This window comes from Eptesicus fuscus, chromosome 7 (assembly GCF_027574615.1).
Source record: "Eptesicus fuscus isolate TK198812 chromosome 7, DD_ASM_mEF_20220401, whole genome shotgun sequence".
NCBI lineage: Eukaryota > Metazoa > Chordata > Mammalia > Chiroptera > Vespertilionidae > Eptesicus > Eptesicus fuscus.
The window spans coordinates 92,830,128-92,856,833 of NC_072479.1; the positions used below are offsets into that span (position 1 = coordinate 92,830,128).

Here is a 26,706-nt window from a genome sequence, read left to right on the forward strand (position 1 = left end):
TCCTTACTCATGGTGTGACCTTAGCCACGGTCCCCGACCTCTGTGCTTTAGTTGCTCTTCTGCAATAAATCAGAGCAATAATGATGCCTCATAGGCTGGCCTGAAGATTAGCTTATATAATGTGTACAAAAGCCCAATACTACCAGCATGTAGTAAGTATCCACCTCTATTATTTTTTTCTCCAAGAGGCTTACCTGAGTTATTTTGGGGCAAAAAAGAGAAATTAATATCTCCTTTTTGCCCCAGCATTTTAGGGGGTTGCTGTGTTTTACAAACAGCATGGTTATGGGAACATGCTATCTAGGTAGCTGCCTAAAGGGATGCAGAACAGTTGCAAGTGGCCAACCTGATTTGACCCTTCGAGCTGTTAAGTGGAACCGGCAAGGCGAGCACATAGAGGCCTCAGACTCTTTGCTTTTGACTCTTCTCCTGGCCTGGAATGCCCTCTTTTCAGATAATGGAACAGCCTTTGTCTGCACTGTTTTCAGGTTTCAGCTCAAATGTTGCCTGATCAAAAGGCCTGTCCACACTACTCTATCTAAAATAGCATCTCCTTCTCACCATTACTTTCTATTTTGTTGCCCTTCTTTGTTCTCCTTCTAAGCACAGAGAGGTGTGTTGATTGAGGGTCTGTGTTCCCAGCAGACCTTGAACTCCATGAGGGTCAGGATGGAGTCTTTTGAATGTTGATGAGTAAATGAATATCCTTAAAGGAACCTGCAGTGGATGCTGGGTGCTGTGGAGGGACAGGGGGCAGGATTTGGGGACATGGCTCTCAGCGTTTCTTTTGGTTTAGCCTTGTAGTCAAAGACTGGAAAATCCTTCCCAGATATTGGTTCCTAATGTGTTGCCTTCCGAGGTTGTAACTTGGATAAGTGCTGTGTTCTTCCCACCACCACCAATATGGTGTGGCCCTTCTTGGAAATAATAATAACTAACGTGTCTTTAGATGTACTGTGTGCATTTTACCTGTATTGTGTCATTTAATACAATTCAGTAAATAGATATTACTATCATTTCCCATTTTACAGTTGAACAAACTGAGGCATAGAGAGGTTCAGTAGCTTATCCAAGTCACAGAGCCAGTAAGAGGAAGACAAGAATATGAATACAATATGAATATGTGCAATCCATCCTCAGAATCTGCATTTCCAACTAACCCCTGTGATTCAGCTCCCTATGTGGTTCTGGCCCTACACTCTCTCCCAGTGGCCTCCTCCAATCCTGTGGACTTTAGTATTGTCTATATCCTGGCCACACTTACTTTATACCTCTGGCCCAGCCTGCACTCCTGAGCTCCAGACTCATTTATCTAACTACCCACAAGACATCTTCCCATGGGTATCTTGAATTAACACTTCGAAAACTGAATTTATGATCTACCTCCAAGACCCCACGCTCAAATCGGTTTTTCCCTCAGTGTCCCTTTCTCAGCAGGGTTCTGGGGTGTAGAAATGGGGGATGGATTGCTTGGATTAGATAATAGCATGCTATTTTTTTCTAACAATTGCTTTATCTAACCTTCCCTTACTAAATTTTGACAAACCAAGGCAAGTACCATGATTTATTTCCTTTGCATTCCTAACATCTAGTACGTAGAAGGTGTTCAATGTGTTCTTGCTGAATGAAGGGGTGGGGGAAGGAATGTTTTCTGTGGCTTGTATTTATTTCTACTTCAGGTAGTTTCCATGATACTGAATTTCTCTAGTTATTCATCTAAGGACATTTTCCAAACTTCTCTCAGTGTTCATTTTTCTTCTCCCTGGGGTTCTAACCTGAGGGTTTTTTATTACAGTATGTTAATGAAATGACTTGAGGTTTCAGAAAAGTCATTCTCACTTCTCTTCACTTTGGCACTTTCATACTTGGATTTATGTGGAAAGGAATCCTTACTAATGAGGAAAAACCTATTAAGAGACAGTAGCATAATTATTCAGCAGTAGAGAAAAGAATGATATATAAGCCAAATACTAATTAGCAGTTATCTGTGTCACATTTATTTTTTCTGGGCTGAAGTTCAGTTACTCCTTGAAAAACTGAGTACAAATAATAGGCCCCATACACACACAGACACACATGCATGTCCGGTGGTTATCAGAGTGGGACATCCTTTTTTATTTCCCTGTCTAAATTTGGGGTCCTTTGAAAATTCTTTGCCTGACACTGACCCCGCGTAAGTCTCACATCACTTAGGTCCCTCCACCTCCATCATCACCATCTTTCTTTGGCCTGGCCCATCACGAGCATCTCTCCCTCTCTCTGCTTCCCTGGAACTCTCCCTTTGAATTGATTCTCCACGAAGCAGCCAGAGTGATCTTTAAAAACCTAAATCCAAGTGACTTCCTGGTGTTGCTAGATTTGATCCCATCGCATGCTCTGGCCCCTGCTCACTTTTCAACCTCTTCTTATGCCAGTTTCATGATTCACACATTCCAGCCTCTCTACCCTCCTTCTGTGCCTCAAACATCGGCCAGACCAAGCCATTTCCTAGGTGAGGGCCTTGGCACCTGGAATATTCACTCATCCCGTGCTCTTCTTTTAAAAAATATTTTAAAATTAATTTCAGAGAGGAAGGGAGAGAGAGATAGAAAGAGAGAAACATCAGTGGTGAGAGGGAATCACTGATTGGCAGCCTGCCACATGCCCCATACTAGGGATCGAGCCCACAACCAGGGCATGTGCCCTGATCAGGAACCAACCGTGACCTCCTGGTTCATAGGTCAATGCTTAACCACCGAGCCATGCCGTCCAGGCCAGCCCATGTTCTTTACCTCCTTCTTTACATCTCAGCTCACAAGTCCCCTGCTCAGAGAGGCCTTACCTTGACTTCTAGTCTATGCTCCCCACCTCATAACTTTCCCCCCATTACTTTGTTATCACTCAACACTATCTGAATTTTTAACTTTTTGGCTATCTTCCTAAAAATCACCCTTGCAGAATGCAAATACCATTCGGATCCCTTCTGTTCACAGCTAGGTCTCCAGTACCTGGCACACAGTGGTATGTTTGTTGAATGAATATGTGCACATGCAATGGCCCAACATATTATTGAAGAATGCCCTGAACTTCAACTCCATACAAGTTCATACGTTCTAAGTTCCAACTCGATTTAAACCACAGGAGACTTGGGTAACCTTTTCAATTGAGTTTCTTTTTTTCTGTTTCAGTCCTCTCTAATAAATAGTGACATTATCTTTGTGAAGTTGCATGCCCCGTGGGAAGTGCTTGGAAGATACGCAGAACAAATGAATGTAAGAATGCCTTTCAGGTAGGTGTCAATGTATTTTGCCCACTCTCTCTGCTGCTTCACTATAAACCTAGTGCGCTCCTCTCTCGGAACAAATAAAGCTGATGTGCAGGCTGGAATGCTGCGAGAGAAGAAAATCCCTCAAATGTTTAAGAAGTGCAGTAGATCTCATGGCTGATTCATTTCTTAGCAGTTAGACACTTCAAGGGGCATTTTTATTTCCATAGTGCCATTTTTGGAAGCCCTTTGTACTGCTGCTTTGCTGAGCAAAATTCCAGGCATCCAAGGTGCCAGGTGATCTTCATGGTCCTTACTGATGAGTCCCAGAAAAACATGAAATGAGTTCCATCGAAACAAGTTCAAGAAATGTCATGAAAATGTGCTCTGTTTTAAAAAATAACCGATATTTAAATTTTAAAATGTCAGTTCATAAATATTGTGCCAACACAAGCATTGCTATTTATTCTTTTAAAAAATATTTTTATTGATTTCAGAGAGGAAGGGAGAGGGAGAGAGAGATAGAAACATCAATGATGAGAGAATCATTGATCTGCTGCCTCCTGCACAACCCCCCACTGGGGATCGAGCCTGCAACCCAGGCTGGCCCATTAATACGTTTCTGTTATAACAGTAAGAGAACATGATCCAAGCAATAAAATGCAAAACATAAATAATGAATAATAATTTTCTTTTTAAATGTAGGAATTCCTTTAGGACAACAATTTTAGGAGAAAATGCTGTTCATGTGTGGACACTAATCGGCTGCATTAATATTTATGCGGTTTTACCTGAGCATAACTTCACTTGAGGGGTTTAGAATTTTTGCTGTCATCTTGTGCGACATTTTGTACTAATGACTCTAGCCAAAGGATGTATATGCATTTCCAAAAGAGGAACTATCCTGCCATATCATTTCAACAAAATGTACAAACATCAGTTTGCCTGAATGTAAAATGCCCTAACTAATCTTATCTGTATTTATTATTTTCTGCAGACTGCAATTCTGAATCTCAGGTTTAGTCTCCTTGAATTTTTATTGCTATAGTGTTTGAAAGGAAGTTGAGGAATAGGTTTCTGGTGGGAAATTGCTAATTAAACCTGCTTATTAAATACCTTTATGCCCATGAATATGATGTTTCTTAATAGGCTATTTGAGAGCATTTTTAGGTTACAGAAAATTGAGTAGATAGTACAGAATATTCCCATATGCCCACCCCTTCTCACCCCACTCAGTCTCCTTATTAATTTCTTACATTAGTGTGGTATATTTCTTATAATTGATGGACCAGTATTAATACATCATTATTAACTAAAGTCCATAGAATTAATTTAGGGTTTACTCTTTCTGTTGCACAGTTCTGTGGGTTTTGACAAATGCATACGTCGTGCATCTACCAATAGGGTAGCTCATAGAATAATTTCACTGCCTTAGGCTCTTCCACCTGTCATCCCTTCCCTAAACTCCAACCCCAAACCCAGGCAACCACTTACCTTTTTATTGTCTCTATAGTTTTGCCTGTTGACAACATGGGTATGGTTTTTAAGTTTTCACAGATATGAAAAAATGATTTTAGAGATACAAGCTTTCCATTTTTCAAAAGTGAGATAGCTCAGTAACAGTTCAGAATACATATAAACCACCTCGGGTTCATAACTAGTCCATTGGTTGAAGCCACCATAAGGAAAAAGAGATTGCATTTTAATAAAGTAGCCAACACATGTGCTCTTCATTCCAACTACACCCAGAATTTTCTTAAAATGTAAAAACAGTGCAGAAACACAGAAGTATGATATGCCCTTATTAAGTTCCATTTTAAAAAATATTTTCCCGGATTCCTTAGTTTACATCTTTAATTCACCTATAACCAGGACTACTGGTTAGGCAGTAAGTCCTAGTGTGGCTATTTCCAGCTGGATGTTGATGCTGGCTAGTTAGTGTTCTTCCCGTAATGGTTGTAAGATGCCTATATTTTTATTTTACCCCTGCTTATATCAAGTGACAGAAGGTTCTTGTACACTCAAAGTGCTATGTAAATATTAGTTACTATAATAGTGCCCCATTAAGCTATGGACATTGCCAACAGGCTGGCTGTCCATCTCTGCATCCCTGAGAAAAAGGTGATGGCAGCTGAATTCATGGAAATACCAGTTGCTCCAAATCACCACCCTGTACAGGTTTGGTAGACCAGTGGCAACCATGAAAACTCATGGTCATGAGGAGAGAAAGAAATAACAATGGAAAATGTTCCCTAAGATTTCATGACTCAAAAAACGTATGCCCTATGTTCCCGCTACATTCCTCACTGTTAATCTCTTTTTAGTTTTTTCTTCTTCACCTCTTACAGGCTTCTGTCTTCAATCTCCTTTCCTTCCTTGCTAGTTCAAACTGTAACTGACGATGGGTTTTCTTCTCGACTGGCTTCATTTTTGCTGTTCTTCCAGGAGAAAAATCTATTACCTGCCCCGCCGGTACAAGTTCATGAGCAGGTCAGTAGAATGCTGTCATGGAAGTGTTTGTCTGATCTGTTGCCTTGTGTGCTCCAACAGTGCCAAGGAATACGAGAGGGGCCTTGGTCACATGGGAAAACTGATTGCTGTGCACATTCCAAAAATAGCTATTTGGGGGTCAAAGGCATGGATGGAATTTCCCAGGGCAGGATGTAGAGAGAGAAGAGAAGAGGGGTATTGGCCATTCCTTGGAAAATCTGCAGGAAGGAGACAGGAATAAATGGGAAGAAGATGAAAAGGAACAATTTGAGACGTCAGAGGAGAACTAAGGGAAGGCAGTGCCAAAGGCACCAGGAATGAGTTCCCGTAAGGACTGTTCTTCAGCTACTGATGAAGGATAAGAGCTGAGAATCGGTTTTTTGGTTACTATGGTAACTGCCATGATAGTGGTCTCCGTGGAATGGTGGTTCTCAAATTTTAGCATGTGTCAGGATTATCTGCAGAGGTTTTTTGTATTCAGATGGCTGAGCCCATTCCCAGGGTTTCTGAGGTGAGGCTCTATAGTGATGCTGACGTTGCTGATCTAGGATGACATATTTAGACTGATGACCACCCAGTGGAGGGTCATGGAAACCCAGTTACAGCTGGTGGAGAATGGGCCAGGTTCTGAAGGATTAGAAATATTGGGGGGGGGTTACCACTACCTTGATGAGTTTTGTGGCCAAGGAAAGGAGAAAGAGGGGATGGATTTGGAGCCGAGAGGAGAGAAGCAGAGAAGATGCGTCTGATCATATATTCTCCAGGTGTATAGAGGGGAGGTTTTGAGTGAATAAGAGCTTGGTAAAGCCCTATTTCTAGAACTGGAAGAACAGCTTCCTAGCCACTAATCTCTGGCCTAGAAAAGCTGGTGCTACTTCAAGTGCATAAATCACAGCCATAGACAAATGTAGGCATGAGAAGGCACTAGAATATTCTTGAATAAAGACCATCTGACTATGGTGGTATAACGTTGTGATTCGGGATGGCCTCTTAGGACAAATTTCATTGCTTACCACATATAATTGCGTTTTGGGTATCACTGTGGTGGTATTTGTGAAGCGCAGTATCTGGTGTAAATTTCTAAATGCAGTTTGTCAAAAAATGTTGTGTATACTTGAACTCTTCCTCTTACCCAAGAACAGGCTGATGTAGATGATGACCAGTGCCTGTCTCTTTGCAGCCAGGTCTGATGTTGCAAACTGAAAGGCACATGTGCAATGTGTGGTTCTGATCTTGAGTTCTTGTGGCATACCAAATGCAGACATTTAATTTAGCTTTTAGTTTCATCCATATAAATGATATTTCATCTCATTAGTTCATGAAATGATCCCTGAAATAAACGTATCTCCTTTAAGGGTAAGAGAAAATTATATTATTATAAAGTTTCTGAGCAGACAGAGAAAATAAAGTACCTTTTCACAAATATCTTTATTTTTAAAGGTCACCTGACTCTCATAAAGCATACTCATGTAGTTCAGACACATATTTTTGGAGTAAATACTCTTTTCATCCATGTACTTGGTCTATTAAATGCTGCTTTGTCTTATCTTTGGGCAGACTTAACAGGCACTATAAGTTACCTACCCAATAAAGAGAGGGAATTAATAATCTTTCTTTTGACCTTTTTCTTTTTCTTTTTTCTTTTTTTGCCTTCACTAAATAGTACAAATGTAGTCTGTAAAAGATATGATTACAAAGACACACATCTGACTCTTGTGGGTGGCTTGTAGCTAAGTCTCATTACTACTCCTTCCTTTTCCCTCCACTCCCCCACACACATCCCGCCTGAGGTTGTCCTGTGCAACTGTGGGCAGAATGAATGCTAGATCCTACTGCATTAGACATTCAGCACAGTTGTAATCTTATCAGATGAGTATGCAGGCAAATCAACAAAATGGCTTGTATATTTTCATCCCCGCTTTAAAAAATTAATGTGGGTAAATGTTCCAAAGCCTTTGGACTCTCTTATAAGGTATTTAGGTTGTGTCCCAATTAGTAGCCTTGTGACCTAAAAAGAATCATATCAACTTCCAAAGCTCCCTAACTTCTATCCAAGGAGAAGCTGTAAATACAGAGGATTTGGCTCTAAGAAGAGGAAAAAGAAATCCAAGCTGGCTGGTATCTAACTGATAGCAGTCCAGGGAGGCGTCAGTAGCTATAATGTAGGGCTGTGTGTGGAATCTTCATTTAATAAAAAGAAAGGGAGAGAAAAAAGGAAGGGAAGGAGGGAAGGAGGGAAGGAGAGAAGAAGGAAGGAAGGAAGGAAGGAAGGAAGGAAGGAAGGAAGGAAGGAGGAAAGATAGAGAGAGAGAGAGAAGGAAGAGAGAGAGGAGAGAGAGAGAGAGAGAGAGATCCATATGTTCCCTCTAGGCATATCATCCTGAAAACGTAATCTAACTGTTTGAAACGTGATGCTATTATTATAATATTCTGGTGTGGGGAAAGCAGGTGTCCCCGAAGTAGTCTGTTTTGTTTAATTCAGCCTAATTAAGTTGTCATTAGTACAAAGTCCCTCCTGCGTAGTTAGTGGCTCAAGGGAAAGACCCTTTTCTTCTGCTTCTTCAGGGTAAACCCACAGCCTCCAGGTTGGGGCTATGCACATAGTAGGTAATTTATAAAGGCCTACTGACAAGTTAGCATGGGGACAGTGAAGTCTTTTGCATGTGGCCTTTTCTTTAATCATCATCGTTCCTGAAGTCAGAAGGATATTCTCCCCTGTAGAGCTGAGGGAAACCACTTTAAAGAGGTTTCAGCAGAACCTTCCCAAGGCAGTTTCCAAGGCTCACCCTGGGGAGGCACAGTATGACAGGGGTCAAGTCCGTGCCCATGTGCTTGTCCTGTGTCCAGGTAGCTGGAACTTTGCCTGCCATGAACCAGCATCTGGGGGGAACTCTGAACTTACCACAACTTTCTATCAAAGTTCTTGCCTTCTAGTTCAAATATTAACTTGACAAGTTAAGACCAGAAATGCCCACATGGATGATCCATCTTCTCTTTATTGCCTGTGTGGTCTGTAAGAGGGCTTTTGCTTAGTAAGTGGCAGGAATAGAACAAAGTGACATGTATCCAACCACATCAATGCTCAGTTATTAAGCCAACATCTTTCTTTTCCCTTGAGCCCAATATTGAAGAGGCAAATTGGGATATTTCCTGATTGGTTGGGTTCTTGATTTTTACCTAGGTGAATTTCAGGATTGCATGTTTAGGGAAGTGTATTAAGTGAAAGATGGAGGCACAAACCTCAATATACAAGTGAGGATCCTAGCTCCAGAATTTCCATTGAGAACGCTCTATATAGAAGTTCATTGTCAGCATTTTCTTCATCCTAAATATGACCATTTAACTGAACATTTTGTACATCCCAGGCATTATGCAAACACCTGATATCCATTATCTTGTGTCGCCCTCACTACTGCCTCATGCGGTGGGTGCATTAGCTCCAAGAGGTTTAGTTACCTGCCCACCGTGGCACTCACCAGTGGCCAGCTCTACAACCAGGATGTGAACCTGCTTCTGGCTGATGCCAAGGTCTTTCATTCTAGGTGAAAGGTTATCCATTATGCATTGTGAAAAGGAAAGCTCTTTATTAACTGAAGGTTGTTTAGAATGATGCAGCCAAGGTATTATTGCCCAAGTCACAACCAGTATGTATCTCAAGAGCATCTGAAGGATCATCATTTAGAGATGAGGATACTGAGGCTCTGTGAGGATAAGAGGCTTGCCCCAGGCACACTGACGTACAATGGCAGAGTCAATGACCTGAGTCTCACACTTTCCAGTCCAGTAGCTTTTGTCCTTTGTGTTTCTTCTTTGCATGGCAGAAGGGGCCCTCAATGATGTCTCGGTGGTACAGTTCGGGGACAGGAGTGTGCTTGCAGAAGAACAGCCAGTTGTCCTCCAGTCCCAGAGAGACAGACCCTTGTTCCCAGAGCCACCAGACGGGCAGGTGGGGGCAGCATGTGGGACATCAGCCCCAGTACTGGGAGCCTAGCAAACGTTGGCCAGACCTACCAAGACTATTGTGGGAGGTGTGTTCGTTTCCTATTGCTGTTGTAACACATACCTGCAAACTTTGCTGCATAGAACAACACAACTTTATTATCTCACAGTGCTACAAGTCAGAATCCCAGGAGATGCGCGCTTAACTAGTTTCTCTGCTTGGGGTCTCCCACAGCTGAAATCAAGGTGTTAGGAGGGAAGGGCCATGGGGAGAATTCCTTTCCAGACTCATTCCGTTGCTGGAACTGAACTCATTCAGTTGCTGGCACAGTTCAGTTTTGTGCAGTTGCAGGATCTGTCTCTTTATGGCTCATGGATAAAGGTCATTCTCAGCTTCTAGCTGCCTGCCCTCCTGGCCCTCTTCATCCGCAAAGCCAGCAATGGCTGGTTGAGTTATCTTCACTCTTTGAATCTCTCTGACCTCCCCTCCTGCCTCATCTCCCCTGGCTCCAGCCGGAGAAAGTTCTTTGCCTTTAAAGGCTTCATGGGGTTAAATTGGGTCCACTTGAAAAATCCAGATGCTGGCCCTCTTTGGGGGTCTGTAACCTTACTTCCATCTGCAAAGTCCCCTTTGCCACCATCACATAACATATTCATAGGTTCAGGGTATTGGGATGCACACATTTATGGGGGTCCAGTCTGCCAACCAGAAAAGAACACAAACTGCTCACCACGTTGTTTCTGTTGTGAGGAGCACACAGCGTGGACCCCAGTACATGTGATGGAGCCTGGACAGTCCACGCTTGGCCCTCCTGCTTCTGCTCAGCCTGCCCAGTGGAGGCCAGTCCACACCCCAACCCCCAGTTAGTGTCTCAGAGGCTTTAACCTTAAGATATCCATCATCTTTCTTCCAAGATAAGTGTTTCAAAAGCCCATTTCCTCTGCTTCCTGTCACTTTTTCTCAAGTAGTTTTTAAGAACACAGCCATCTCCCCGGCGGCTTCCCCAAAGCATCCCTTGCACACCATCTTTTTAAACCCAACAGCCCTGAAGGTCATGATGATGATACTAATGATAATGATGATCCCGCTCAAAAACCCTTGACAAATAAGGCTCAGAAAGGTGAGTGATTTGTGGAAGGTCACACAGCAGATTAGCAACAGAGCCAGGATTTAGACATGCCCATTACGGACTCTCCACCATGCCAAGCAACTTCTCTCCCTTCCCTTCACTTCCTTGTGCTCTTCCTCCTTTTTCAACTAATTAATCATTTTTATTTCCCTATTTTATTTTCTCCCCACCATCATCACATTTCAGCTAAATCATGGGGCTACAAGCTGGTTGGTGAAAGCTGCCATTTTATTCCCATAGAGCATTTATGCCCAATTTTTCATAGCTTTATTTGTTTCTATCCACGCTGAGTACTGTACCCAGTTGGATTAAATTCATAGTCATCGCACACAGAGCCCATATTCTGTGAGCATGTGAATTTTGCACAGTGTAATCCGATCAGTGCTGCAGACTGGAGATGTGTAGGAGGTAAAAACTCTATTATAAAAAACTTCTGAGCCAGTGTCCTCTATTTTAAAATTGAGGGAAAGTTTGTATATAACACTAGAGGCTCAGTGCACGAAATTCGTGCACTCAGGGGTGGGGGGGAGTGTCCCTCAGCCCGGCCTGCACCCTCTCACAGTCCAGGAGCCCTCGAGGGATATCTGACTGATGGCTTAGCAGTTGGACATCCTTAGCGCTGCCGCAGAGACGGGAGAGGCTCTGGCCACTGCCACTGTGCTCGCCAGCTGTGAGCCTGGCTCAGGGCTTCTGGCTGAGCGGCACTCCCCCTGTGGGAGCACACTGACCACCAGGGGGCAGCTCCTGCATTGAGCGTCTGCCCCCTGGTGGTCAGTGTGCATCATAGCAACCAGTTGTTCTGCTGTTCGGTCAGTTTGCATATTAGCCTTTTATTATATAGGATATTAGTTTCAGGTGCACCACATTATCATTTGACATTTGTATACATTACAAAGCGATCAGCACTGTAAGTCTAGTTACCATCCATCACCATACAGTGTCCTCTTTCTTGAATGAGTTTTAAGGCAATCAGATGAAATGAACCCCAGGGCCACGGGGAAAGCCATCTAGGAAGTCTAATTTATAATTCCACTTAAGGACTAAATCATTGAACTTGGACAAGTGATAGATGCTGATGAAGCATAATTAACTTTGAATTGAAAAGAAAAAGGACAGCGATGTAAAGCGGCATGCTGGCTGCTCCAATTCTTATTTTTGAAAAGAAAAAGAAGATAGTAATCATAGCCAGTGCTTATTGTGCACCAGACACTGTTCAAGAGACTTTATCATCACAGTCCTGTGAATTGAGACTCATTATCATGCCCATTTTACAGATAAGGAAATTGAGGCACAGCAAAGTTAAATAACTTGCCCAAGGTCACACTGCTAATATTTACAGAGCCAGGATTTGAAACTAGGCACGCCAGCCCCATGGTCTCAGTCACTGTCACACTGCTTTTCTGGAGCTCATCATATCCCTATATTTTAAACATCTGTTAAGAGATAGTGAGGGGTTGGGGTTCAGAAAGATGAAGGATGGAGGAGATTGGAACTTCTTCCCTTTGCGGGCGGGGGGAGGTTTAGGCCTTTCTAATCTACTGTTCTTTTCTGACTACATGGCTCTGAGTAGAATCTTTACTTACGTGTGCGTATGTGGTGGGGACAGGTCCTCTGGGTAGAGGAGGGGTCTAGAGAAGCTGAGAGGTTCTTTCCAGTGTGAACCTTCAGGGGTTTTGCAAAAGGACAGCCACCACCAAGCAGAATGATGGTCAGGTGAGGCTGGAACAAGGCTGAGTATAAGAGAGGTGGTTAAAAAAGACATTTGCTATTATTTTTCATTTTGGAGTGGATTGGTAAGACTATAAAAAATAATTTATTCAGCTGGAAGTTTCATGCAAAGGATAAATTGCCATGTAAATATTTTTTAAAATTGGGAAAAAGTAAAACATGCCCAGATTCCATGTGTTTTCGGTGAATAGACTTAGAAGGCATTCAGATATTTTCCTCTCCAGGGGGATCCGTCCCTTCTGGTAGCCCTTAAAGTGAAGATTTCTATTATCAGCTACTTTGATGAAGTGATCCCTAGAATCAGGAATCTACAATATGGATTCTGGTCCTGCTTAGTTCATTGGTTGAGTATTTTGGATTGAATAATCATCTCTCTCCACCCTGGGTCTCTATGATAACATATAAAATGAGTATCATACCTGTTGGGTCTACCTCACAGAGATGCTATTTGACATGTGCTCTTGGGGGAAAAGTTACCCCATGGTATGGATGCCTGAGGTAGCACTGCCGGGGCTGACCAGCAGACCCTGAGCGATGGATGAATGATTACTCTGACACAACGTTTGCTGTGAAAGAGAGGGCTAAGGGACTGTCTGGCTAAAGGAACCAGACAGCCTTGATCACCTGCCTCGTTAGGCTTTTATTGTAACAGCAGTTTGAGATAAAGTTTATCTTTTAAATACAATACCATCAGTAGGATAAGTAGTCTTGGGAGGGCACATGTATGCAGTGTCACCTAAAGATTAAGCATAAGGATTCCAGTAAACACCCAGGGGTCTGCATGTGCACAGACTTATTTGAAAAGGTCAAGGAATAATTAGGGGCACCGCCTTCAGCACTCCCCTAAGTCAGAATTTCAGCACACTTCCCTTTTCTCGAAATATCCTCCTTATAAATTTTCCAACCAAGTCTCCTGTGCTCCCCAACATAGCACCAACATTTTTAAGTTTGCTGTGGTTTCTGCTCCTGCCAGTGGGTGCTGTGAATGAACATCTGGTCGCTTGGAAGCCAGATGTTCTCATCAGCAGAAGTCAGAGGGGTTGGGAGACAGCCAGGGGGAAAACCGGTGCTTGAAAACCACCTTTAGGACACTTTTATTCTCCTTGTCCTGACATCATGTGTGCCATGACCAAAATGATACATGTGTGTTGAGATGCCCCAGCAGTGTGAGAACCGTGGGGTCAATTTAAAAAGAAAAAAGTGAAAACTAAAGAGCCTACTGTCTGCTGAGAGGGTTTGGGGAAGGTGTGAGAGGCAGGAGGCAGCTCATGACATCAGGGTCTCTGCACAGTCCACCCACTGGGATGTGCTGTCAGCACTCCCGCCCAAAGTCACTACAGCTGGAGCTCTTCCCTAACCAAGGGAAGAGGAAGAAATTGGCCAAGCACAGAAGGAGTTTATAGAACCTGCAGAATATAAGAAGTTAAGGTCCCTGCTGCTTTGCGTAAGGGACTATCACCTTCCTTTCCAAAGCCTTCTAGTCTGGTTAGGACTCCTTGGTCATTGATTGGTGTCATGCATGGCAGCGGTCTTGTAGACAGTAGCATTGAGGCCCCTTGGTGACATAGAAAGAGCACAGGCATAGTGGCTCCCTTCTTTCCATCTGTGAAATGGGGGAGTGGGTTCCCTGAGTGCAGTGAGTGCCTGGAGTGTGCGGTGTCACAATCGTGGCTCTGTGTAACGCTGACATTCTGTACCCTTTGGTCTTGCCTTTCATGTACCACAGGATCGATAAACAAATAAGCAGGTTTCGGAGATGGTTACCTAGGAAGCCAATGAGGCTGGACAAGGATACACTGCCAGACCTGGAGGAGAATGACTGCTACACTGCCCCTTTCAGCCAGCAAAGGATCCATCAGTGAGTGTTTCCTGGGCAAGCCCTTGACTTTCAAAGGATGGGCCATTGCGGGAGAGCCTCCTCCTGCATGCCTTGCATTCCTTGGCACGTGCAAGGAACAGCATGATGCCTTTCTCCCCTGAGAGTCCTGTGAGTGTTCCTATCCCTTTTATTTTAGTCAGGATAAGCAAGGTGCTGTAATAAGCAATCCCCATATCTCAGTGGCTTAACACAATTGAACACACGTTCGTATGTGTGAACGACCTTCTGCATGGTGATGCAGGGACCCAGGCTCCTTCCACCTTGTGGCTCTGCCAATCCCCAGTGCAGAGCCCCCTGCAGGCTCATCTGCAGCCAGCCAGCTGGCGGACAAGGAAGCTGGCCTACATCTTTCCCTGTTGAAAAAAGGGGTTGTTGGTTTGATTGTTTTCAATCTTAGTTTACTTCTCAGTTCCCCTTTCTTCAGCAACTGAGTTGCCCCAGGAAAAGCCACATTGCCTCGCAGCTGGCTTCCTGGATCATCTATGAGGCAGTCTCTGAACAATAAATTGTCACTTTTGACATACAGGTGGTGGGAGGAGAAGTTGGCTAAATAATTGAACCTTTGAGGACTTGCAAAAGTCATAGAGAATTGACTGAAGCTTCTGTAGTGACAAGAAATCATGGCCAGATGGCAGGGTTGGCGATAGGAGAGAAGAGCATGCCAAAGACGGTAAACAACTAGGTGAAAACAGCCTTTTAAAGTGGGGGATAAATCAGGTCAGTCCAGCTTCTCTCTCAGCCAGACTTTAGGAATTCCTGGCTCCCCCTGCCCCAGCCATAGAGACAGCCTCTGAAGAAAGTGACTTACCTGCGAGGAGGGAAGGGATGACATATTTTAAAAAAAAATAGGTTGCTGACTTTGAGAGAAAAAACAAACCAAATGGCAGTTGTCAAGTTGCAGGGAGTGCGAGGTGGGGGCATGCTGCAGCAACAGAAAATCAGTGAAAGTCTGTGGACTTCTAGAGAGAAGAACAATCAAAAATAGATGTTCTGCATCAAAATATATATAATGCATAATGCAAAGGAAGCAACTCAGTAGGCCTCTGAAATAACCGAACTCTAGATCCAAACAGGTCAGACTGAAGCCAACCCAACCCAACCACATTGTGTGAACACTGAAGAAGACATGAAACTCACAGCCCGGCCTCAAAACTCTAGTTCAATCTTCCCATGGGAAATAAGAACTGAGAGGGACTTTCTATTAACTCAGAGTTCAGGACCTATGGGTGTTTTCTTAGAGAAAAAGACAGATGAAAGCTGGCATGTTCCTGCTCTTGCTTTAAATCTTCATTATGCCTATGTTGTTCATCTTGAAGCTTCTTACACAAGTGGTTATTTGATTTTAAATTCTTCTGCAGTAGAGTCTGATTCACATTCAGATTTTCCCTTTGCTTCTGCCCTGCCTGAGAGAGTGCCTAGCACAGTGCAGGGTAGATGAATGGATGAATGGATGGGTAGGTGGGTAGATGAATGGAGGGCTCAGTGAATTATATGGTGTGTACTAGGGGATTTGTTTTACTTCAAAGACATATAAGTAAATGGAAGAAGAATGGGATGGATGGATAGTTGAATAGATGGATGAAGAAATTAATGAAGTGTATGGTGTGTGCACTGGGGTTATGATTTGCTTAAAAGGAATAAAGGCAAATGGAAGAGGAACTGGATGGATGGATAGGTGGATAGACAGATGAAATACATGGTGTGCATCTAGGGTTTTATTATTACTTCAGAGACATATAGGTAAATGAAGAGGAAAGTTTCCCACTATTCATCTTTATGCTGATTCTGTTTTTGATGTTCTTTCTTTATCTTTTAAAATATTTTTATTGATTTCCAAGAGGGATAGAAACATTAATGATGAGAGAGAATCATTGATCAGCTGCCTCTTACACTAGGGACTGAACCTGCAACCCAGGCATATGTTCTGGCCAGGAATCGAATTGTGACCTCCTGGTTCATAGGTCAACACTCAACCACTAAGCAACTTTGTTCTTGCTTTAGAAGAGGAGTTCTAAACTCTGTTTTAAACAGTTTAGAACTTAACAGTTCTAAACTCTGTTTTCTCAACAGAGTTCTCAAAGTCAGAAGCACCTGCGCTCCCATCAGGACCTCTAGGTATTAGAACCAGGAATCAGGTCTTTATAAATGTTTTAAAATATGTGCTAAATGGCCTGGCAGGTGTGTCTCAATCGTTGAGCATTGAGAAATGAATCAGGAGGTCGCAGCTGGATTTCTGTGAGGGCACATGCCTGGGTTGCAGGCTCAATCCCCAGTAGAGGCCATGCAGGAGGCAGCTGACTAGTGATTCTCTCTCATCATTGATGTTTCTCTCTCCCTCTCCCTAACTCTCTGAAATCAAAAAAATATTTCTTAAAAATCGCAGTTCATTAAAAAATTGTGATAAATGAAGATGATAGCCTGTGGGATAGTGGTATTCAGCCATCCCTCTCACATATTGAGAAGCATTTTTCTGATATGTTTGGGTATTCATTCACTGAAAAATGGACTCATTCAACAGTCACTAGTTTGCTGATTACTTCTTGTTAGGCACTGCTTGGATACAGAGGATATAAAGAGTGCAGTCTGCGCCAGGCGCCTCGCCATCTTGCAAGGAAAGGAGGATTTTAGTGGAAACCTGACTTTCCGCGACAACTGCAAACACTGAACTGCTGGGAGCACCAGACCACCGGTCCCCTATCAGCGCAAACATTCGGATTCAAAGAAACTCTTCACTGCACCACGGAAAGAGAGAGAAATCTATATAACCAGACATCCAGAGAAGAGAGACCATGAGGAGACAAAGAAACAGCCCCCACAGGAAAGAGAAGCAGGCATCACCAGAAAAGGAAGTAAACGATTTAGAGGCAAACAACCTATCAGAGAAAGAATTCAGAGAAATGGTCATAAAGTGGCTGAAAAGGATGGAAGACAAATTCGACAATATGAGTAAGAACCAAGAAGAAATGAAGAAGAACCAAGAAGAAATGAAAAATGACATCGCTGCTGTAAAGAACTCAATAGAAAGCATCAAGAGTAGACTAGATGAAGCAGAGGACCGCATAAGTGAGCTAGAAGACAAGATGGAAAAAAATACCCAATTACAACAGCTTCTAGAAACAAAAATTAGAAAGATTGAGGAGAGCGTAAGGGAACTTCGGGACAATACAAAACAAAACAACATCAGGATAATGGTGCCAGAAGGAAAGGAAACTGAGCAAGGAATAGAAAACCTGTTTGAAGAAATAATAACAGAAAACTTCCCTGATATAGGGAAGAAAAAACCCACACAAATCCAAGAAGCTCACAGAGTTCCAAGCAAAATGAACCCCAAAAGACCGACGCCAAGGCACATTATAGTTAAGTTGGCAAACACCAACGACAAAGTAAGAATCTTACAAGCGGCCAGAGAGAGACAGACAGTTACATACAAAGGAACCCCCATCAGACTAGCAACTGATTTCTCAACAGAAACTCATCAGGCCAGAAGGGAATGGAATGAAATATACCAAGTCATGCAAAGGAAGGGTCTAAATCCAAGAATACTGTACCCAGCAAGGCTATCAATCAAAATTGAAGGTGAAATCAGGAGCTTCAGAGACAAAAAAGGACTAAGGGAGTTTATCACCACCAAACCAGCAATGAAAGAAATGCTAAAGGGTCTGCTGTAAAAAAAAAAAAAGAAAGAAAGAAAGAAATAGGAAGCAAAGAAGGTACACAGGGGTATAGAATAAAAATGGCGTCAAATAAGTACCTATCAATAATAACTTTAAATGTAAATGGATTGAATGCCCCAATCAAAAGACACAGGGTAACAGACTGGATAAGAAAACAAAACCCAGATATCTGCTGTCTACAGGAAACCCACCTCAAAAAAAAGGATGCATACAGACTGAGAGTAAAGGGATGGAAAAAGGTTTTCCAGGCAAACGGAAATGAAAAAAAAAGCTGGGGTTGCAATACTTATATCTGACAAATTGGATCTCAAAGTGAAGGACATAACAAGAGATAATGAAGGCCACTTCATAATACTAAAGGGATAAATCCAACAAGAAGAAATAACTCTGGTAAACATATATGCACCCAATACAGGAGCACCAAGATACATTAAAAAACTCCTGGAAGATATCAAAGGAGAGATTGACAGTAATACAATCATAGTAGGAGACTTCAATACCCCACTATCACCATTGGACAAATCCTCTAAACAAAAAATCAGCAAAGAAACATCAATCCTAAATGACTCACTAGAACAGATGGAATTAATCGACATCTTCAGAACATTTCACCCCAAAGCCACAGAATATACATTCTTCTCAAGTGCACATGGGTCATTTTCAAAGATAGACCATATGTTAGGACATAGGAAAAGTCTCTCCAAATTCAAGAAGATAGAAATCATATCAAGTATCTTCTCAGATCACAGTGGCATAAAACTGGAAATCAACTACAATAAAAACAACCCAAAGAAATCAAACACTTGGAGACTAAACAGCATGTTATTAAACCATGACTGGATTACCAAAGACATCAAGGAAGAAATAAAAAACATCATGGCAACAAACGACAATGAAAACACAACAATCCAAAATCTATGGGACACAATGAAAGCAGTCCTGAGAGGGATGTTCATAGCTCTACAAGCCTACTTCAAAAAACAAGAAACAATGGTAATAAATTACCTAACCCAACAACTCAAAGAGTTAGAGAGAGAGCAACAAGATAAGCCCAGTGTAAGCAGAAGGAAAGAAATAATAAAGATCAGAGCGGAGATAAACGACATAGAGACCAAAGAAACAATACAAAAGATCAACAAAACCAAGAGCTGGTTCTTTGAAAGGATAAACAAGATTGATGGACCTCTAGCCAGGCTCACCAAGAAGCAAAGAGAGAGGACCCAAATAAACAAAATCAGAAATGAAAGAGGTGAAATAACAACAGACCCCGACGAAATACAAAGGATTGTTACAAAATACTACAAACAACTCTATTCCAACAAACTGGACAACCTAGAGGAAATCGACATATTCCTAGAAAAATGCAACCTTCCAAAACTCAATCAGGAAGATTCTAAACAGCTCAACATGCCAGTAACTATGGAAGAAATTGAAGCAGTCATCAAAAAGCTTCCGGCAAACAAAAGCCCGGGGCCAGATGGCTTCACAGGAGAGTTTTATCAAACTTTCAAGGAAGAACTAAAACCTATCCTCCTCAGACTATTCCAAAAAATTCAAGAGGAAGGAACACTTCCAGGCTCCTTCTATGAAGCCAGCATCACCCTAATACCAAAACCAGATAAAGACAACTCAATGAAAGAGAATTACAGGCCAATATCCCTCATGAACATTGATGCCAAAATCCTCAACAAAATTCTAGCAAATCGGCTCCAGCAGTACATCAGAAAGATCATACACCATGACCAAGTAGGATTTATCCCAGGAATGCAAGGATGGTACAATATCCGCAAATCAATAAACGTGATACATCACATAAACAAATTGAGAGATAAAAATCACATAGTCATATCAATAGATGCAGAAAAAGCATTTGACAAAATCCAACACCCTTTCTTGATAAAAACTCTCAGCAAGGTGGGAATAGAAGGCTCATACCTCAACATAATTAAAGCTATTTATGATAAACCCACAGCAAACATCATACTCAATGGGCAAAAACTAAAACCATTTCCCCTAAGAACAGGAACAAGACAGGGATGCCCACTCTCACCACTCCTGTTTGACATAGTACTGGAAGTATTAGCTATCGCAATTAGGCAAAAAGAAGAAATAAGAGGCATCCAAATTGGAAAAGAAGAAGTGAAGCTGTCCTTATTTGCAGATGACATGATATTGTACATAAAAAACCCAAAAGATTCCATCAAAAAACTAATAGACTTAATAAATGAATTCGGCAATGTAGCGGGATACAAAATTAACGCCAAGAAATCTATGGCTTTTCTATACACCAATAATGAACTTACAGAAAGAGAGACTAAAAAAGCAATCCCATTTACCATTGCACCAAAAAAATTAAGATACCTAGGAATAAACTTAACTAAGGAGGTAAAAGACCTATACGCAGAAAACTACAGGACACTGAAAAAAGAGATAGAGGAAGACGTAAACAGATGGAAGAACATACCATGTTCCTGGATTGGTAGAATCAACATCATTAAAATGTCCATACTACCCAAAGCAATCTACAGATTCAATGCACTCCCCATCAAAATACCAACAGCATATTTCACAGACCTAGAAAGAACTCTCCAAAAATTCATCTGGAATAAAAAAAGACCCCGACTAGCCTCAGCAATCCTCAGAAAGAAGAATAAAGTAGGTGGGATCTCAATACCAGATTTCAAGCTGTATTACAAAGCCACTGTTCTCAAAACAGCCTGGTACTGGCACAAGAACAGACATATTGATCAATGGAACAGAATAGAGAACCCAGATATCGACCCAAACCACTATGCTCAATTAATATTTGACAAAGGAGGCATGAACATACAATGGAGTCAAGACAGTCTCTTCAATAAATGGTGTTGGGAAAACTGGACAGATACATGCAAAAAAATGAAACTAGATCACCAACTTACACCATACACAAAAATAAACTCAAAATGGATACAGGACTTAAACATAAGACGGGAAACCATAAAAATACTAGAGGAATCCAGAGGCAACAAAATCTCAGACATATGCCACAAGAACTTCTTCACTGACACTGCCCCTAGGGCAATGGAAGCTAAAGAGAAAATTAACAAATGGGACTACATCAAAATAAAAAGCTTTTTTACAGCAAAAGAAACCATCAACAAAACAACAAGAAAGCCCACTGCATGGGAAAACATATTTGCAAATGCTATCACTGATAAAGGTTTAATCTCCAACATCTACAGGCAGCTTATGCAACTCAATAAGAGGAAGATAAATGATCCAATAAAAAAATGGGCAATAGACCTAAACAGAATATTTTCAAAAGAAGACAGAAGGAAGGCCAAGAGACACATGAAAACATGTTCAAAGTCACTTATTATCCGAGAGATGCAAATCAAAACAACAATGAGGTACCATCTCACACCTGTCAGAATGGCTATCATCAACAAATCAACAAACAACAAGTGTTGGCGAGGATGCGGAGAAAAAGGAACCCTCGTGCACTGCTGGTGGGAATGCAGACTGGTGCAGCCACTGTGGAGAACAGTATGGAGTTTCCTCAAAAAACTGAAAATGGAACTCCCATTTGACCCAGTAATCCCACTCCTGGGAATATATCCGAAGAAACTAGAAACACCAATCAGAAAGGATATATGCACCACTATGTTCATAGCAGCACAATTTACCATAGCTAAGATTTGGAAACAGCCTAGGTGCCCATCAGCAGATGACTGGATCGGAAAACTGTGGTACATCTACACAATGGAATACTATGCTGCCATAAAAAAGAAGGAATTCTCATCATTTGCAGCAACCTGGATGGAATTGGAGAACACTATGCTAAGTGAAATAAGCCAGTCAATGAAAGAAAAATACCACATGATCTCACTCATTTAGGGATAGTAAAGAACATTATAAAGTGGTGAACAAAAAGATAGATACAGAGACAGTAAAGCATCAAACAGACTTTCAAAGTACAGGGGGAAAGTTTGGGAAAGGTGGGGGAGTTATGAAATCAAACGAAGGACTTGTATGCATGCATATAAGCATAAACAATGGACGCAAAACTCTGGGGAGGGAGGGCATGTGTGGGTGTGGGGTGGGGGGGGTAATAGTAAGATATGTACACATATAATACCTCAATAAAAATATTAAAAAAAAATAATAAAAATAAAATAAAATAAAGAGTGCAGTCTTGACCCCAGCATAGTAAAGACAGAAAACCATCCTATCTAATAAAGAGAGAATATGCAAATTGACCATCATGCCATCATAAAGATGGCGGTGCCCATAGCCAGAAGATGGCGGAGCCCAGTCCCCTCAGCCCCGCCGGAGTCCCCCAGTCCTTTCAGCCATGATGGGGGGTTGGCAGGTGCGTGATGCAACCGGACCCGCCCTCAGCCCCCCAGCTGCCCATGCCCAGACCGAGGCGCAGGCAAGCCTTGGATGGTGGCTGCCCAGTTGCCCAGGACCGCCCGAGGCTCAGATAACCAGGGCCGGCCGAGGCTTGTGCTGCCAGCAGTGGCAGCAGTAGAGGTGTGATGGGGGCATTGCCTTCCCCTGATCGCCGGGTTGCCTCCCGCCCCTGCGGGCTCCCTGAGGGGGAGCAAGCAGTTAGGGGGTGATCAGGTTAGCAGGGGATGGCAGTTGGGGGCAATCAGGCCGGCAGGGGAGCAGTTAAAGTAGCGATCAGGCTGGCAGTGGAGCAGTTAGGGGGCAATCAGGCTAGCAGGCAGAGGCGGTTAGGGGTGATCAGGCAGGTAGGCAGAGGCGGTTAGGAGTGATCATGCAGACAGGCAGGTGAGCAGTTAGGAGCCAGCGGTCCTGGATTGTGAAAGGGATGTCCGACTGCAGGTTTAGGCCTGATCCGGCTGTCAGACATCCCCCGAGGGGTCCCGGATTGGAGAGGGTGCAGGCCAAGCTGAGGGACACCCCCCCATGCATGAATTTTGTGCACCAGGCCTCTAGTTTTAAATAATTATAAACAGTATAAGGTATGACAGGGTGTTCCAGTCTTCAGATTTGTTGGGAGGTTAGTAAGAGATGAGGGTTGGTCACAAGAAGAAAATGCTTGAGATGGGTCTTAAAAGGTAACACTTGTCCAGATAGGTAAGGGGGAGAAACATATCTCGAGAAGAGAGAATCATGTATGTATCAAAGAACAAAGGTGTGCAGCAGAATGGAGTATTTGAAGAACTACAATAGTCTTCTGTGAATGGGAATAGGGTGTGAGAACACTTGGTGTTACTGTTTGAAAAAAGAGAGTGATCCATGGAAGATGAACTTTCCAAGCAAGAGAACTAAGGAAAAAGCAGAGGGACAGCTGGAACGAAGCAAACCTAAGAACCAGACCTTAGTGGGACCAAGAGGATAATGTAGGCAGTTGGGAGATGAAAAATTCAACAAGGTCTTGAATGTTATGGGCAGTGGAGATTTCTTTCTCTTTGAAAATTGTCATGCCACACGGACAACATCCCTTTTCTTTTATCATCACTTGAGGATATGTTTCTATTGATTTTAGAGAGAGAGGAAATGAGAGGGGGAGGGGGAGGGAAGAAAGGAGGAAGGAGGAGAGAGAGAGAGAGAGAGAGAGAGAGAGAGAGAGAGAGAGAGAGAGAGAGAGGGAGAGAGAGAGAGAGAGAGAGAGAGAGATGGAGATGAAAGGAAAACATCAAGCGGTTGCCTCCCATACACTGTACACGCATGCCCTGGCGGTGAATAGGACGATGCTCCAACCGACTGAGCCACACAGGCCAGGGCACAACATCCCTTTAATGAGTGAGTGTTTGTAAGACTCCAAGAACACTGGCTGTCAAATTGGAAACGATTGTTTGGTGCCGTCAGAAAAACATTTGCCTAAGGATACTTTGAGAGTGATGTTAACGGCTTTAAAGCAATCAGAAGTAGGTGGTTACTGAGCTTTGAGGGTTATAAAATGATCTGCTGGTTTTCCAAATGCAATTCAAGATCCCGTGTGACTTCTTGGTTTTGCAGAATGTTTGATATTGTATTTGTCTAGGAATAAAAGAGAATAATCGGTGTGAGTGTCTATACATGAGTGTAGTAGGAAAAGAGACAAAAGAGAATTGAAAGTTTAATCAAGAGTGATCAAAGTGGGAAAGAGCCTTGAAAATACTTTGCTCTCAGAGTAAAACCCAGACTCCTAAGTTAGCTCACTAGCTTCTGCTTTCATCCCCCAGTTTTGTGCTTTGGGTGCACTGAGCTGCTTTGATCTCCTTAGCTTATGAGTCCGAGTCCTTTTGTCTCCTGTCTGCACATGCCCTTCCCTCTGCCTGGACTAGCCTTTCTCCTAGACTCCCTTCTCTCAGAGTTCATCAGAGACATTTCCTTCAGAGATCCATCCAAAATTTCCACCCCCAGCTCTGGCTGCAGTGCACTCTTCTGTGTCTTAGTAATGTTTCCCCCCTGTCATAGCTCTTTAATAGTGCCATCGAGTTTAATTGCTTTCTCCTAGACTGTAAGTTCCTTGAAAGACTGTGTCTGTATTGTCATCTTTGAATCCCAGCACTGGTGCTTAACAGTGATTGTTAAATGAGAAAATAAATGAATAGATAAAAGTGAAAGTGGGAGAATCAAATGAGTAAAGAATAAAGGTGAAGTTAGCTCACTGCACACTCACCTCAAACCAAATTCAAGACATTTTCTCCTCAAATGCAGTCCACATTCTTTGTCCCCTATCCAGTGAATAGCACTAATATTTGTCCAGATGCTGAAACCGAGTCTGGAAGCTAGTCTAATACATCCCTCACCTCCGCTTCCCACATCTTATTTATCTCCCAGGGCTGATGGTTTTACACCGGAAGTGTCTCTTTATCTAGTAGCTTCTCTCCATCTTTGCCACCATTTTCTCACTTGTAAAACCTAGAAACAATGTAGCAGGTCTCACTGGTTCTGTCCTTCCCCACCTCCAATCCATTCTCGCAAGTGCATACGGAGTGATGTTTTCAAAATGCACATTTAATTATGTCACTTCACCCTGTTTAAAAACCTTAGAAAAAAATAGCAAATCTATTGAGATGACCTATAAGGCCTTGGAAGGCTTGCCGGCCTTCTCAGTGATTCCTTTCTGCTAACTGCTAACTCCTTCCAGCTTGATCTGCCTTCACCACTGTCCACCTCTCACTTCTTATGATCCAGACAGAAGACAGATACAATCTCTCTCTCTCTCTCTCTCTCTCTCTCTCTCTCTCTCTCTCTCTCTCTCTTCTTTGGACACTCTCTGCATAAGGGCATTTGCACATGCTGGAATTTTTGTCTCATTCTCCCCTGTTACTTTTATTCATCCTTCAAAATTCAGCTCCAAAGACTCTTCCCAGGGAAGCCCTCTCCCATCTTTCCAAAGACAATGCCTCCTTGCTTAATGCCCTTTAGCTGCATGTTTCTTACATAACATTTTTCACATTTGAAATTTTATAATTATTTGGGTATTCCATGATAAATGCCTAACTATCCAACTAAACTTTAAACTCCATGGAGGCATATCCATGTCTGTTTTTGCTTGAAATTATATCTTCAGTAGCTAATGCAATGCCTAGCATACAATAGATGCTCAATGCTTGTTTACTAAATGGATGAAGTAAGGATAAAAGTAAAATGATATCATGGAATAATCTACACTAATAAAAGGGTAATATGCAAATTGGTCACAATGCCCTCACAGTAACAACCAAACAGCAGGCTGCGTGGGGCGACAAGGCCAGCAGGGGGGCACTTAGGTGTGATCAGGCTGGCAGGGAGGCAGTTAGGGGTGATCAGGCAGTCAGGCAGGTGAGCAGTTAGGATCCAGCAGTCCCAGATTGTGAGAGGGATGTCCCACTGCCAGTTTGGACAATGTCCCACCGGCAGTTGGACATTCCTTGAGGGGTCCTGGATTGGAGAGGGTGCAGGCTGGGCTGAGGGGAACCCCCATGCACGAATTTCATGCACCAGGCCTCTAGTATGATCATAAACCTTTATACTTTGAACTACATTGCACACAAAAAAATTAAATTTGAGAATTAACTTAAAAACAAATAGCTTTTTATTCTATTTGAACATATATCCATGTTTTAGAAGCAATGAAAGCAAACCTTCATGTACATCTCTCTACAAGTCAATATAGGATATCATATAAAATGGGAAAACTCTTACTAGGTTCCAGACATTATTTTAAGTACTTTAATCTTCACAACAACCCTCTGAGAGAGGAGGTATTATCAGCACCATTTTACAGATGAGGAGGCTGAAGCACAAAGAGGTTAAGGAACCTGCAGTAGGTCGCACAGCTAGGATAGTCAACCTGCCTGAACAACCCTCAGGTATCAGCGTTTTCACTTTCGAAGTTCATTGTGGTTCACATCATTGTCTAGTGTGAGTCACTGCGGGGAAAGAGATGCAATGTCTCTGCTCCATGCAGTCATTCAGGGTATCAGGCTACTTCTATATAGCAACTCTGCCATCCCTTGATCCCTTGCATCTGGTTGACAGACAGGGGAGAAGAGGTCTGAGTGATCTTGTGGGATGCTTTTATGGGCCAGGCTTAGAAGTGGTGTACCGCACTTTCCCCCACATTTCATGGTCTAGACCTCACTCAGGTAGTTACTCCTAACTTGAGAGATGTTAGGATAACTAGTCTACCTGTGT

The 26,706-nt window shown here is 42.6% G+C and overlaps 1 protein-coding gene across 1 annotated transcript in view; it reads left to right on the forward strand.

Moving 5' to 3' along the window:
- Nucleotides 1-26,706, forward strand: part of ANO4 (anoctamin 4) — a 324,932-nt gene that overhangs the window by 215,378 nt on the left and 82,848 nt on the right. The window contains exons 11-13 of the mRNA XM_054718633.1: nt 3,168-3,268; nt 5,690-5,734; nt 14,258-14,389. Coding sequence (XP_054574608.1) covers nt 3,168-3,268; nt 5,690-5,734; nt 14,258-14,389 — 278 coding nt within the window. The remainder of the gene's footprint in view (nt 1-3,167; nt 3,269-5,689; nt 5,735-14,257; nt 14,390-26,706) is intronic.